Source organism: Melanerpes formicivorus, unplaced genomic scaffold, assembly GCF_026170545.1.
Source record: "Melanerpes formicivorus ecotype bairdi unplaced genomic scaffold, bMelFor1.0.p_v2 SCAF_14, whole genome shotgun sequence".
Classification (NCBI taxonomy): Eukaryota; Metazoa; Chordata; class Aves; order Piciformes; family Picidae; genus Melanerpes; species Melanerpes formicivorus.
Genome location: NW_027142366.1, coordinates 11,978,939 through 11,993,965, shown reverse-complemented (window position 1 = coordinate 11,993,965; position 15,027 = coordinate 11,978,939). Strand labels below are relative to the sequence as shown.

The 15,027-nt window shown below is 54.9% G+C and overlaps 1 protein-coding gene across 2 annotated transcripts; it reads left to right on the top strand.

The window, feature by feature from the left end:
- Positions 1 to 170: 170 nt before the first annotated feature.
- Positions 171 to 11,973, top strand: SCNN1G (sodium channel epithelial 1 subunit gamma). Of its 2 annotated transcripts, XR_010988393.1 has the most exons (14): positions 171 to 214; positions 413 to 743; positions 1,559 to 1,853; positions 2,374 to 2,567; positions 3,466 to 3,569; positions 4,017 to 4,180; positions 6,963 to 7,061; positions 7,886 to 8,003; positions 8,453 to 8,531; positions 8,615 to 8,672; positions 9,011 to 9,072; positions 9,263 to 9,338; positions 9,691 to 10,507; positions 10,572 to 11,973. XR_010988393.1 is itself a non-coding variant. In XM_068147055.1 (13 exons), the coding sequence occupies exons 1-13, from the start codon at positions 184 to 186 to the stop codon at positions 10,078 to 10,080; spliced, it is 2,001 nt and encodes a 666-aa protein (XP_068003156.1). In that variant the 5' UTR covers positions 171 to 183; the 3' UTR covers positions 10,081 to 11,973. The 2 variants fall into 2 exon arrangements, 1 of the variants encoding a protein (XP_068003156.1); XM_068147055.1 differs by having other exon boundaries at positions 9,691 to 11,973.
- The last annotated feature ends 3,054 nt before the right edge of the window (positions 11,974 to 15,027 follow it).

Below are 15,027 nucleotides of genomic sequence, written 5' to 3'. Positions count from 1 at the left end.
TCCAGTCGCTCCCGTCAGCCCCGGCGGCTGCCATGGGGTGGCGCTGCGCGGCCGCGGAGCTGGGGCAGCGGCGGCGGGGCGGGCCGAGGCGGGCCGGGGCGGGGCGGGGCGGGTGGCTGGGGTAGATCCAGGGGCTGGCGCCCGCCCCGCCATCAGCAGCGGCGCCGGGGTCGGGAGCGCAGCATGGCACCGCCAGGCCCCGAGGGCGGCCGAGGTGAGGCGACGCGACGGGGTTTTGTCGGCGGGGCGATTTCCCCGCAAACCGGCCGTTTTAATACGGGGTGGGGTGAGGGGTGCCGGTTCACCGCTGGCAGCCGCACGGCTCATCTCCGGGGTTAACACGGTAGGAGGGCTCAGCCCCCGCCGCTATCCCGTCCCGCCGCGCTCAGCCGCCCGGTCCGTCTCCCCGCAGGTGCCGCCGGTGCCATGGCTCCCGGGAAGAAGATCACGGCCCGCATCAAGAGGACGCTGCCGGTGCGGGGCCCGCAGGCGCCGACGCTGAGCGAGCTGATGCGCTGGTACTGCCTGAACACCAACACGCACGGCTGCCGCCGCATCGTCGTGTCCCGCGGTCGCCTGCGCCGCTTCATCTGGATCCTGCTGACACTCAGCGCCGTGGGGCTCATCCTCTGGCAGTGCGCCGAGCTGCTGCTCAACTACTACAGCGCCTCGGTCTCGGTCACCGTCCAGTTTCAGAAGCTGCCCTTCCCCGCCGTCACCATCTGCAATATCAACCCCTACAAGTAAGGCGGGAGGTGAGGGGGGCCCTCAGATTCGGCCAAACCCAGCCCGGCTCCAAACCCCTTCCCCAGCTTATCCTGCTGCACCCTATTATTGCTCCTCAACACTTTCCCCAAACTTGAGTTTTCCCTCTACAGCACTTTGAGAAGCGATCCTCCCCTGCTGATGCTCTTCAGACACGTGTGGGTTATTACAATCACATGCTTCTCTTGCTGAGCTAGGCTTTAGCTTTCTGCTCCAGACAGTCCCTGGTCAGCTCCCTGGTTCTCTTCAAATTCTCTTTTTCCCTAGGATCACAGTTCCAGGTCTGTAAAGACCATCTCCTGAGGGATGGAGAGGGAACACCTGTCACTGTTGCCTCTTTGTTTCCCTTACAGGATACACTGGCTTTATCAATCAATGCTACTTTTTCTCTTGTCAAATCGCACTTTACGTGGATGTCTGTTCTGCTGCCAACTCTCCATCCTGGTCCCTCCAGATGATTAATCTCTTCCATGTCTCTTGGCACAGGTGCAGAAGTCTCACTTCCACATGCTCTGCCTCCTGGGGCTTGCTAACACAACCTGCAAGGAGCCTGGGAGTCTGTGAGGGCTTTCTCTGTGCTTCAGTCTGCTCTGCTTCCTTTGCTCTTTCCTCTAAGATCTGAGGGCATTGCTGTGTCTGTCCACCCAGTGTCAGTTGATGTGGTGGTGAGAGAGATGGAGCCCATGACAAAGAATTGTGCCCTGAGCAGAGATTCACAGTGCCGTGGGTGAAAGCCTGGAGCTGGGTGGTGAGGTGAGGTGGGATGTCACTTACCACGTTGTCTCCAACACAGGTACAGTTCCATGAAAGATTATTTATCTGAACTGGACAAAGAGACAAAAAAAGCTTTGGAGACTTTCTATGGCTTCTCAGAGGGCAAGTCCAAGGTGCGGCGCTCGGTGGATGAGTGGAACAGCACCGGGAGTGATTTCTTCAAACAGATCCCTCTGGTGAAGTTTGAGGACTTCACAAAGACAGCAACTGACCTTCACAGTGGCCAGAAGAGGAAAATAGAGGGCAGTGTCTTCCACAAGGACTCATCCATAGTGAACTCTGGGGATTCAAATGATATCATCGGCTTTCAGCTGGTGAGTGTCACGCTCCCTTGGCCAGCAAGTTCCTTGTGTGGTAGCAAAGGGATGGTTTGGGTTGCTATCCCTCCAACCAGTTTTGTTGCTTGCTTAGGTGGCTTTGTAGTGACTTGCACACCATCTGCTCTTCTGCTCATGCTTCTACAGCTGCCTGCAGACTCATCTCCAGCTCTCTTCTTCTTGAAGTGTGCCCAGATACATTAGAATAGAATAGGATAGAGAAGAGAATAGGATAGAAGAGAATAGGATAAACCAGGTTGGAAAAGACCTTTGAGATCAAATCCAATCTATCATCCAACGCTATCTAATCAATTAAATGCCTTCTTTGACCTCTCCTTTGGGCCTGAAACATGTGGTTGTATCACATAGCCCTACATGAGTGGTCTTTGATGTCCCTCTATGCTACTGTAACTCCACAGGTGATTGTTACTGTGGAAGAGAACCAGTATCACAATTACCTTGTAGAAGATATCACTGCATTTCACTTGAAATGCTCCTTTCTCTCTGTCCTTTTCAGTGTGATGCAAACAACAGCAGTGACTGTGCACTTTACACGTTCAGCTCTGGTGTCAATGCTATCCAGGAGTGGTACAAGCTGCACTACATGAACATCATGGCACAGATTCCCCTGGAGACTAAAGAACAGGCCAGTTATTCTGCTGACGACCTTCTGCTGACATGTTTCTTTGATGGCCTCTCTTGTGACAAAAGGTCAGTGCACAGAGCATGCCTGCCAGCTTGGCAGCTTGTTTCCAAGTGTGTAATATGCTGGAATTGTTTGATACCTGCTGAATCCCAGCAGGAACAGTTTCCAGGTTAAAATGAACTGAAATGTTTGTGTCTTTGATTTCTCTTGGTGTTCTGCTGAGTTCAGATAAACCCATTGCAGATGAAGCCATGGGTCTTGGCAGGGTCAAATCTATGTGCTCATGATTGTGGCAGCGGGGTGGTTGTGTGTCCTGGCAGCAGGATTTTCCCCGCTCCGTGCTGGGGTGGAGGCAGGATTTCCCCCGTGCAGCTCTGGGATGAGGTTGTGCTTGCACGGGGATTCAGCAGTATGCCTGTGCACAAAGCACTGTGACTCTCCTTGCTAGAGGCCTTTTGCTTGTGTCTGTGGTCCTGCAAATGCCTAACAGCTCTTCTTGGTGGTGTGGGAGGGGATGTTCACAGGGAGGACATGAATGGGCTTGAGTCAGGAGGGAGTGTCCTCAGCCTCCCCTGCGTGACAGTGGCTGTCACATCTTGCTGAAATACACACGTCCAAGTTCCTTTGGACACTTGGCTGTTGAAGGAAAGAGGACTCGGTCCCCTCAGCTGCCACCCTCCTGCTACTTCTGTGAATCTGCTTCCCAACCCTCTCACCCCCCATCCCCACATGGGAACCTCATGGATGTTTCTTTTCCTGATGCTGTTGCACCAGCTCGCATTCCCCTGTGGTTTCAGGATGCCAAGAAGGTTTTCACTTCTCAGTCAGATAAATTGCTTGGGAAGAAAACCATAAGGAAGAAGGGGCTGGTCCTGCTCTCTCTCTGCCAAAACAGAAAGCCCACATCTGCTCATCTTCTCCCGCAGTTAAAACCACAAGGCAATGCCGTTTGGTGTCTTGCAGGCACTTCACTCGCTTCCATCACCCCCTGCATGGCAACTGCTACACCTTCAACAGCGGTGAGAACGGGACGGTCCTGAGCACCTCCACGGGCGGCAGCGAGTACGGTGAGGAGCGGAGGAGCCCTCAGATAATGAGCGGCCGGGAGAACTGGATCCTGCTGGAGGGTGATTGATGTGTTGGCTCTAGATGTGCCAGCTGATTGGGGAAGTGCTTGTTTGAACTAGTGCAAACCATTGCCAGGGAATACAGAGATAACATCATTGCATCACTAATGTTTTCCCTCTGAAACGGCTGCTTCCCAGTTATATAACTTTTTGAAGTCGTTCTCAGCCGCGCTCTACACAGACTCTGTTTGTTTGCTGTACCTGGGGCCATGGAGGGACATTGCTTGCTGCAAGTGTCTCAGTTTAGCACTGCAAAGCTCTGCTTGACTGTTGCAGCTCTGCCTGAGGCCAGATAACATTCAATAAACTATGCTGCCCTCCCTGACCGGGAGGAAATGTCTTTGGCTTCTGGTGTAACTCTGCTCCTGCCTTGTCTCTGTTCTCCAGGATTGCAGGTGGTTCTGTACATAGACGAGGCGGACTACAACCCCTTCCTGGTGACATCCACAGGGGCCAAGATCATGGTCCATGACCAGGATGAGTACCCCTTCATTGAAGACATCGGCACCGAAATCGAGACGGCAGCAGCCACCTCCATCGGGATGCACTTTGTGAGTGACAGTAGCCTCCCTCCTGGGTGCAGGGCACCATTCCCTTAGAGCAGGTGGAAGTAGAACCAGTGTGATGTCTGAACGTGGCCAGCAGCTGGAAGGTGTCTTAAACCTCACAACTGAGCAGCTGAAGTGCCCCGAGGAAAGCCCTCTGATAGCCCTTTTCTGATCAAAGCTTTCCTTTGTGCAGAGGCTATTAGAAGATCAGGGTTTTATAGACCAAATAGCTACTGAGTTTGTCCTCCCTTTTCTCCAACACCTTGGCTTTCCAGGGAATACTTTTGTGTTGTTTTCATAGCAAACTCCTTAGCTACCTAAATATGTTGTCAGGGGCTTCATTTTTCTTTAGCAATGACCAGAGGAGTTTGCATCCCACACAGGTTCTGGGGGAAGAGGAAAGAGGTTTTGAATAACCCTCATCAGGGTCAGGTCCACAGAGATGACTGCAGCACAACCACCTAAAAACAGTTAGTTTTGAGGGTGTGAGTCTTGTTTTGCTGGGTTTCTTGCCACTCCAGCTGTGAAAAACCCATGTGGGCTGTGGTGTCTTCACCAGCATCTCGCCTCAGCAAGGTCAGGGAGAGCTGCAGCTCCAAATCTCCCCAGTTCGTGCAGTGAAGATAAGGCATTTGACCCAAGGGGCTCCTTCCCATGGCAGGGCAGTGCCATGGGGCATGCCAGTTTTCCCCTTTCATCTGGATGGGCTGTTAAGTGAGCGTTTCAGTTCTGCCTTTTCTTCACTGAGGGTAGGGTCAGATGCCTCAGCCAGCTGGCTTATCTGTCCTGGCTGGGTGTGCCAGATACCTGCTAGATAGCCCACGCATTGGAAAGGACATTAAAACCAGGTCTGATGGTCTTAAAACGTGCACATACTTAACTGTCTTCCAGCTGTCTGGAAAACTGGGGCAGCAGCTTCTTGATCCAACCAGTGGGGATAGAGTAAACAGGAGGTGTCAGAGCTAGGACGGTGTGAAGGAGGCCAAGGCTCACTAGGCTGTTTCCTTTTAACTGCTACACTGTTCAGGCAGTCTCAGTCTCAGTGTTTAGTGTTACACTTTCCTGGCACAGTAGATCTGGGCTGTTGCATAGAGTTATAAAAGAAAACACCCAAGCCTGAGCATAGCTCAGTGGCTGTGTTGAAAAGATTTGGCATGAGGAAGTGATCCAATTGCATCCCAACGTCGTGCAGCAGCCAAAGGAGAAGCTGGATGCAGCTTCTGCACTCAAAACAAAAGCTGCTGATCACTGTGCCAGTAAAGGGAGACTGCAGAGAGGCTCTGCCATGGGACAGTCATGATTGCCAGGCCAGGGCTGCACCTCTGAGGTGCTGGATCAGTCCTTGGGCCCGCATCCGACACAGCACAGCTTGAGCCTGGTCACCGCCGGTGCCCAAGGGCCAACGTCAGTGTCTGGGTTCTCACTGCTCTGTTTCTGCTGTGTGCTAGGACTCCCCGCCTCCAGAAATGCTCCAAGATGTTTGGAATGCAAACAAGGCATTGCTTGGGAGGAGTTTCAGTGCTTTAGCTAAATATTTAGTTTGGGAATTATTTCAGTACCTGAATGAACAACTCAGCTGTTGGAGGAGTAAAAGGTACCCACAAACAAAAACTCAACCCAAAGGATCTGTCACCTGCTGCAGCAGCAGGCTGAGGCAAAGTGGTCCTGGCCTTGGATTGTCTGTGGAAATTAGGAGCACATTACAAGCAGGTTTCATTCAGCTGTCAGAAGCAATCCATCTCTAATCTCTCTCAGGTTTTCCTGTGTTCCCTCCAAGGAGATTTCAGCATCTTTCTGGAAGAGCTGCCTTGCACCACACGTGCCTGCAGCCTTCTCTTGCTGCACACAGAAGAGGTGATGCTGTCAGGTGTGACCTCAGTGACCTATAGACCCATAGCCTATGCCTTAAAGCTAAGCAGGCACTTCCTAGGTTCCTGCAGCCCCGATCTTAACCTCTGGGGAGAAAGACAGGTGAATGGATTTTGAAATGGGTGACAGGCCCTGTGCTCTCAGGCCACATTCTTTGCTGTAGAGTGGATGATGACTGCAGCAAGTGCTCAGGGCTGGGGGAGGTCTGCAGGAAGCAGGCAATGTCACTTGAACCAGGTCTCCTGAACTTGAGGGCTCCCATAACAGGTTGCAGCAGACCTTGCAGGCACAGCACTTGGGCATTTCAGAGCCTTCTCTGGGCAGAGATTGCAGGACAGCAAAAGGTGTTAGCATTGGGCAGAGAGGAAGGGCCAAAGCCTGCAAGGAGGCCTGAGGGAGATACAACCCATTGGTGTAGAGGGGTATTGAAGAGGTACTGTTGAGCACTAGTGGAGCCTCGAGTGCTGCTTTACACAGGGAACAGGAGCAGCAAGTGCAGCAGCAGCTGGGGAAGGTGTGGGGCCTCACAGAAAACAAAACAAACCAACTCCCCCAACCAACAGCCCTCTTCCCTCCAAACACACACATCCAGGAGAAACCATGCATAGCCTCTAGGACCTTGCAACAAGAGGAAACATACATATGAATGAGTCCCTGTGAAAAGTCCTCCCTGCCAGGGTTATAGCAGCCCAGCATTCCTGCAGGGCAATCCAGCCAGAGCGGTGCTTGGGAAGTGGATGCTGCAGACAAACTGCCCTTGTTTTGATAAGTGATTGACAAATTATTTGAGATGGCAAACAATAAACAGGCTGCTCACCCTGCTCCATCACCCACAGCCCCAGAGTTGTGATGAACTGCCTCTTTGGTTTCTCTGTCAGCTCTAACAGCCAACATTTGCTCTCTCTTTGCTTCTCAGACTCGGTCTCGCAAGCTGAGCAAACCCTACAGCGACTGCACAGAGACTGGGGCAGACATACCAGTGGAAAATCTCTACAACAAGAGCTACTCACTGCAGGTAAACCTGGGATTTCATCAGGTGCTTGAAAACTGCCTTCATGAAAAAGCTTGGCAGCGTTGTGTAGCTCGGGCTCTGAGGCTGCAGACAGCCCAGGCACAGCTCGCTGCTTTTAACTGCTGATGCAAAATGCCACAGCACTTCTGAAAAGCCCAACTTTTATTCCCAAGTGGTTTATGTTTGAAGTTCCCTTAGGCACCCTGGTAGATAAAGAGAGAACATTAGCTCATTAGGCAATTTTCAAGCAATGTGAGACTGGAAAATATTGGCCAAGTAAATGTTGCAGCTTAGTAACCCTTGAAGCCAGAAATTGTGACCTTTAGGACTCCAGGAGTGACAGATACCATCTAATCAGTGTCCAGAGAGCAGAATGTTTGTTTGCAGAGCAAGTTTCCAGTAATTTTGCATGGTTTCTGTAATTGGGTCCTTTTGGAGGGTGTCAGTTGTTCTGCCACTCTCCTTTTGAGGAGCTGTAATTACATCAGCTGCTGCAGAGCCTGTGCCCAGGCAGGACTTTCATTTCATGGGGTATTGTACCTGAAATCTGCTGTGATGTCTTGCCAAGTAGGAGCACACAGACATGATCTCAGGAGAGAGGATTTTATCACTTCTTGCACTAGAGCCTGAACCCTGCATGGCACTGCCTATGTCTGGGTCCACTGGTGACAGAGCCTGAAGGCCCAGGGATATGGGGCTCCCATCTTACTGCTGCTGCTGCTAGAAGCAGAGGATGCTCTTAGGTGCATGCAAACCTGGACCCTGGTGCTGCAGAGGTGCAGGAGCCTGTGCTTGTTACACACCAGCTCTTGGTTTATCTCCCTCAGATCTGCCTGCACTCCTGCTTCCAGAAGGCCATGGTGGACTCGTGTGGCTGTGCCCAGTACGCCCAGCCCTTGCCTGCTGGGGCAGAGTACTGCAACTACAAGAAAAACCCTAACTGGAGTAAGTGTCCCCACACCTCCCAAACTGCATGTGCCTCACCCACCCACTGTGAGCCAGCTCCCTGCTCAGCACAGCCCTGCCTGCACGCAGCCCCTCCCCAGCCACACAGCATGCTGGGGACAGCAGACCTGCCTCAGCCCACTGCAGACTCCACACTGCAGAGCCTAGAGCTTAGACTGACTTGTTTCTGACACTTGTCCTAATTGCTCATCTGTGCACAGCACAAGTGTCAAGTGGAGGACTTGACCATGTGAGGCAATTGATTGTGCCCAGAGCAAGTGGCAACCACTTCTCAGGGTGTTTTGCAATGTTTCTAGGGTAAATAGCTTTATCCCCACCGTGCAGGTGATGGCCACAAAGGCCATGAACACCCTAGCCAGGCACAGGAAGCAGAAAGATGGTTCCTTTTCTTACTGGCTTCTCACACACCTCCTGCTCCCTCCTTGCAGTGTACTGCTACTACAGACTGCATGAGAAGTTCGTGAAGGAGCAGCTGGGCTGCCAGCAAATCTGCAAAGATGCCTGCAGGTAAGTCCTGCTCACAACCAGAGCTGAAATGCTGCCTGGGGGGGTGATTGAGCTCACAACTGACAGCCTGCTTCTCTCTGCAGCTTCAAGGAGTGGGCGCTCACCACCAGCATCGCCCAGTGGCCATCCACTGTCTCAGAGGTTGGTTCCTGCTTGAGCTCCACTGTGACAGCAGCACAAGGCACTAAATAAACCAGAGGTTCAGCACTGAAGCAGGGAGCCTCTAGGGTGTTTGTTTAGCACTTCAAAGATGCTCCTGCTGAGGCTCAGTCTGTAGTGTCCACATCAAGGCTTCTCCTCCAGGAACACACCCTTAAACTAAAACTTGGGCTGTGGGCTGGGAGCTCTCCTGGGGAACACTGGCCTGTCACACACGCCCTTCTGCCACCCAGGCTGGTCTGAAGTCAGCTCCCTGTCCAGGGGATTCCATCCCAAGCTCACACAGCTAGAGCAGTATTCTCTGTTGTTTTTTTTCCCAGGACTGGATGCTTCGAGTTCTCTCTTGGGACAAAGGGCAAAAACTCAACAAGAAGCTGAACAAGTAAGTTCCATGTGTTTGTAGCTTGCACCTCCAGCTCAGATACAATCTCAGCAGCCCTAATGATGGCAATTGGGGAAAAAGCTCCCTTAGAGCGGCCCAGCCCTACTGGTCCAACTGGTTACTGGCATAGTTTTTCAGTCCATTTCATGTTATTGTTTTACTAAAGCCTCTGCCTCCTGTGTCTCCTCAGGACGGACCTTGCGAACCTCATGGTGTTTTACAAAGACCTGAACGAGAGATTCATTTCAGAGAACCCAGCCAACACAGTAAGTGAGCACAGCAGCTCCCTGTCACCTCTGGCAAGAGGCAGCTCTTCCTTCCAGGCAGGTTCCATTGAGAGAGGGACACCCTCAGGTGATGCGCTCAGGGGTGCTTGATCCTGCCCTCTGTGACCCATCTATTCGTGGCCACTTCCCAAACTGCTGAGTCCCAATCCCTGCCCTCAGGGGATGCCCTCAGGCTGCCTGCAGCAAGCACCGAGTATGGTAATGAGGCAGCAGAGGCAGACCCAGCACACCTCTCACATCACACCCTGGGTGCCCCAGCTTGGTGCAGCCTCCCCTCGTGCTGCAGCAGCACCTGCAGGAGCTGCTAACCTCGAGCTCTCCTCTCCTGCAGGTCGTCATTCTCCTCTCCAACTTCGGGGGCCAGCTGGGCCTTTGGATGAGCTGCTCTGTGGTTTGTGTCATCGAGATCGTGGAGGTCTTCTTCATCGACTCTCTCTCCATCGTGCTGCGGCGCCAGTGGCAGAAGGCCAAGAAGTGGTGGAACGACCGCAAGAGGCAGCCCTCGGGGAAGCCTCCGCAGGCTGCGGACCTGGAGAGGCAGGGCCACGACAACCCTGTCTGCCTCGACGAGGACCTGCCCACCTTCAACACCGCCCTGCGCCTGCCGCTGCCCCAGGACAGCCCTCTGCCCAGGACTCCCCCTCCCAACTACAGCACTTTGCGGCTGGAGAGCGCCTTCAGCGAGCAGCTGCCCGACACGCTGGAGCCCGGCCGGCACTGACCCTCGCTCAGCCACCCACCCTGCTGCCAAAGGAGAGGTGGGGGCTGGAGCCCAGGTGGCACTGACCCTCGCTCAGCCACCCACCCTGCTGCCAAAGGAGAGGTGGGGGCTGGAGCCCGGGTGGCACTGACCCTCGCTCAGCCACCCACCCTGCTGCCAAAGGAGAGGTGGGGGCTGGAGCCCGGGCAGCACTGACCCTCGCTCAGCCACCCACCCTGCTGCCAAAGGAGAGGTGGGGGCTGGAGCCCGGGCAGCACTGACCCTCGCTCAGCCACCCACCCCGCTGCCAAAGGAGAGGTGGGGGCTGGAGCCCGGGTGGCACTGACCCTCGCTCAGCCACCCACCCTGCTGCCAAAGGAGAGGTGGGGACTGGAGCTCGGGTGGCACTGACCCTCGCTCAGCCACCCACCCTGCTGCCAAAGGAGAGGTGGGGGCTGGAGCCCGGCCGGCACTGACCTCGCTCAGCCACCCACCCTGCTGCCAAAGGAGAGGTGGGGGCTGGACCCTCGCGCCCAGGGGTGAAGGGCACGCGTCCAAACAAGCACTGAAGGGCTGTCGGGTCAGGCCCTTACCCAGGGATTGAACTTGAGGCCCAAGCTGCTCTGAGCAAAGCTCAGACACGAAAGCCAAGGGCTCGGGGACACGAGGGACTTCTCATCGTATCTCAAGCTGATCGCAGCAGGGCTGCTGGCTGGAGCAGGGCATGGTGCTGAGCTGGGCTCTCCCCGGGCACAGGCACACATAGCAGCCAGCTGCACACACCCACTGCACGTGGGCAGGAGTTGCACCACAGCAGAAGGTTGGTCCCATGTTGAGTATTAATGCTGGAGGCTCTCTGGAGCACGGCACAGCTGGGGGCAAGGCTGGGGGGCTCTCAGGAGGGCAGCAGGACCTTGGAGGAAAGGGCATGACAGAGGCTGGGGAAAAGGGAAGCTCTGGAGCTGAATTTTGATTAGGAACTTTATTTCTAAGAGGGCCTGAGGAGCTCTGTTCCAAGATGAGAAGTGAGGGTAGCCACAGAGGTGCCTGCAGGTGCTGGAGCAGGAGAACCAAAGCCATACCCAAAGAGTCATCTGCAGAGGGTGTGGAATCCAGAACGGATGGCAGTAAGGAGCTGCCTACTCCAGCCTGGCTCATTTTACACCTCTCAAGCCACCATTCAGCATAACCTCAGAGGAGCTCATTACACAGCACAGGGCCTTGCCCATGGGGGACTTCCCAGAGCCCCAGAACCAGCTGGCTGCTCTTCTCCTGCCCAACCTCCTGCTCCCCTCCTGCAATGCCTGCTTCACCTCTCAGAGCTGGCAGTGCCCGGGGAGGTGCCTGCAGCAGCTGGAACTGCACTAGGCTCCACACATGGCCCTGAAGGGAGGTGGTTGAAGTCACACCTGCCTCACCAGTACATCTCCCCCTTTACCTACACCCCCTCCATTCCAGGGTTCTCTGTCACACCCTGATTTTGCCTCCTCTGCCCCGGGCCGTGCCCTTTGCACTGCACTGCCAGAGCCTCCCAGCACCATGGGCAGGCCAGAGGCTGCTGCCTGTGCCCATGCCTGGGGACAGCCCCCCCAGGCACCCAGCTGGGGTGATAGTGCCCAGCCCCTGGCTCCCAGCCCTGCACCTGGCTCTTTCCTATTGTAGCCAGTTCCTAGGTGCCTGCAGCACTCTGAGTAGCTGCTGAGAATGAGCATAGCCCACACCGGGCTGGCTGCCTGGGGGTTGGTAGACAAGAGTGGCTCAGAGCCTCTGTGTATGTGTGTGAGGAGGCCTCTCTGTGCCTTGAGACAGGACAGTGAGGATCCAGGCAGGTTCTGTAATGTGCAATAAAACATTTTAACTGAATTATTTAAATGGATGCTAAACTTTAAGAAATAAAGATATATTTTTGACTAACTGCTTGGCTCCTTTTCCTGTTTTTAAGCCACAGTATGGTCATCATTTTCCATGCTGGCAAGTGGGACCTGCCTGTGCCTGCCCCAGGCTCCTCCACAGAGCAGGCCAGGGGCAGCTGGGAGTGCAAACAGGTTAAATGCTCCCAGTGCAGAGAAAATGCCTTTCAGGAAGCAGCATTAACCAACAAAGGGGCAATGAACGCTGGGACTTGGGGTGTCTTCAGACAACTCCACTCCTGGTCAGCCCTTTGGAGACTGCAGCGGAGAGAATTTGGTTTGCTCTGCCTCTGGAGCCCCATCTGCAATGCACCAAGATGAGGTGCTCAGAGCCAAGCCCTGCCTGTTCCCATCACCTCTCTAAACACAGCACCAAATATTGACCACCCTGCTTCCGCTGGACTTGCCCCACCTGCACCAGTGGCAGAACAGACTTGGAGACACCAGAGCAGCCCACCAGAGCCACCTCCCCTTTGCATTACAGGGGTGAGCTGTCCTGACCACAGCAGTGGGGGAAGTGACAGTGATCTTCAGAGCTAGACCAGGCCTTACAGCCAGCTCCTTCCTCACCAGCATGCTGCCAGGGCTCTGCAGTCCATACCCTGGGGCGTGGCTCCTGCTGGGCACCTTTTGCAATGAACATTTGGGATGAAGGTGTTCTGCAGGTGCTTTTGCATCTGCTGCTCAGGGCAGGGTCAGCACCTTTTCTCCTGGTATGAATAATGCTCGGGAGGCAGAAAGCCACCCACAGAAAGAGATTACTTCATAGTTCATTACTTCATGCATTAGATACTGAACCCTGCTGCACTCCTGAGTCATCTCCAGCACAGGCAACTACCCAGCATGGTATGAGAAGCAGGTCTGACACACACTAAGCATCATAAACTCAAAGCATTTGAGAAACTCAGCTTGGGGTTTACAGGAACAGGCAGTAAAACCAGTGGGGCAGTGGCAGGCATCTCCTCTTCCACGGCTGCAGCAGCTGCTCCAAGGGCTGGGTGGGAGCCATGGGCTCTTCCCGTGGGGAACTTCCCACAGGGAATCTTCCCAGGAGATTGCTGGGGAGCCCAGCCAGCCCCAGGCATGGGACCCCCAGCTCATCTCCCAGCCCTGGGATATTTCTGCCTCTTTACCAGACCTCACCATGGCCATGGTCCAGCGCAACAGCAGGACTTGCTGCTTAAGAACTACTGAGAATCCAAACTGCTGTGCAAAGGCTTTTCCTGGCTAGAAAACAAGACTCACCCCAACTTTTATGCTCTCCTGACTGGCACAAAGAGTCAGCACAAGAGTGAGAGCACAAGTGAGTCAAAGACAAGAACAGCCAAACACAGGAGGGGGGGAGGGGTGGATGGATGCATGGATTCATGGATGGAGGAATGGATGCATGGATTCAGGGATGGATGGATAGATGGATACATGGATGGATGGGTGGATAGGTGAGTGGGTGGGTGGTTTTCCTGTCAGGCAGAATCCCATTTGATAATCCAGAGAAAAATATGAGCACCCAACCTCCCAGACAGCCAGAATGAAAAGCTTGCCCAGATGTGACAATGAAAAATGACTCCCTGGGAAACTCATCTAAGACAGCCCAGCCCCACCCCGACCCCAGCTGGACAAGGCACAGCAGCCCCCAGCCCCATGGGGTGCAGTAACCCAGGATGTCAGCCCAAAGCTGCTCCCAGCAAAATGTGGGTTAAAGGCTGCCTGGGCCCTTTACAGCCGATGGCATTTCAGGGGTCCACAAACTAGTTTGGGAGCTAAATGCCTCATTAATGTAAATGGGGCTGGGCTGGGGAAAGGCATCTCCAGCACATGCCTATGGAAAAGCCTTTCAGGATCAGAGCCCCTTGTGCCCTGCAAGGAGGCTCAGCCGTGGGGGAGGACAGGGCTGAGGGTCGTTCCTGTTTCACTTCACCCTTTCAGTTCCAGGCCAGGGCGAGCTGGCCCTGCAGCTCAGTGAGGAAGGCTTCTCCTGCAGACACCCAGGAAGGGGCTGGCAGGGCAGTGGCAGCTTTGCAGCTGTCTTCTCCAGCCAGAGATCAAAAATTGCCCACAAGAGCCCACCCATGCCTCCTGCCTGGCTGAAGCTATGAGGTCTGGAACACTGGTGCCACCTCACCATCGGCTGCAGCTGCCATCAGATCCCAGCAGTCCACCGATGACTAAAGCCACAGGCAGAGCTCTGGACAGGAGGCAGTGACCTCCCTTTGCTCCGAGCTGCAGAGCCCCAGCACAGGGCTGCTGCCAGGACTCAGACCATGGCTGGCTGTGTGGCACAGAAGGCGCCAGGAGGCTGGGACACTGTGCCAGCTCAGTGCCTTGGCTTCAAGGTCCCACTGCCTGTCTTAGTGACACAACAGCGGTGGGCATCATGCAGCCAGGGTAGGCAGCTCCCCACAGGGATTCCCCACGAGTGGCAGCGGCTCTGAGCCATCCCCGCCTGCCTGGCCTGTTCCCAGGGCTTTGTGGGAGCCTTTTCCAGCAGTCCCAGTTCCTGGAGCTGCCGACGGGAGCATCCCGAGCACCGGGCCGGGCCGAGCCGCGGCAGCACCGGAGCGGTTTCGGTGAGAGTGAGTCACAGGTGAGCTGTGACAGGCTGCGACACGCCATGACACGGCCCCAGCACTAATCCCAACGCTGGCATCTCCCTGCAAACAGGACGGACTGGGAGGTGCAGAGTCCTGGCCAAAGCCTCCTGCGGTGACTCCAGAGGGGCCGGTCCCGGCAGCAACCAGTCAGGCTGAGTCTGAACGATGCCCAGCGACGGGAAGAAGAGAAGAAAGCCAGGGCCAGGCTGAGCAGTGCCAGCCCAGAACCCTCCCTCCTGTGCATGAGGAGCCTGGAGCTGCTCCTCACTGGGCTACTGGGTGTCGGGATGCACCTGCCAGTCCCCGGCCACACGGACCCTTGTCCTCAAATGGAGCTGATCTGCAGCTCTCAGCAGGGCACACACAGGGTTCTTAGGGCTTTCTGAAGCAACAGTTTCAACTGTCCAACCACATCACCGCTGAATGGACCCTTTCTGTCAATGAGGGCATCCCGGTCTCTTGGGGTT

Coding starts and splice junctions, on each gene's coding strand:
- SCNN1G (XM_068147055.1), top strand. CDS start 184: ATGGCACCGCCAGGCCCCGAGGGCGGCCGAG. Junction 7,062..7,885: donor ACAAGAGCTACTCACTGCAG/GTAAACCTGGGA, acceptor TATCTCCCTCAG/ATCTGCCTGCACTCCTGCTT. Junction 8,673..9,010: donor GGCCATCCACTGTCTCAGAG/GTTGGTTCCTGC, acceptor TTTTTTTCCCAG/GACTGGATGCTTCGAGTTCT.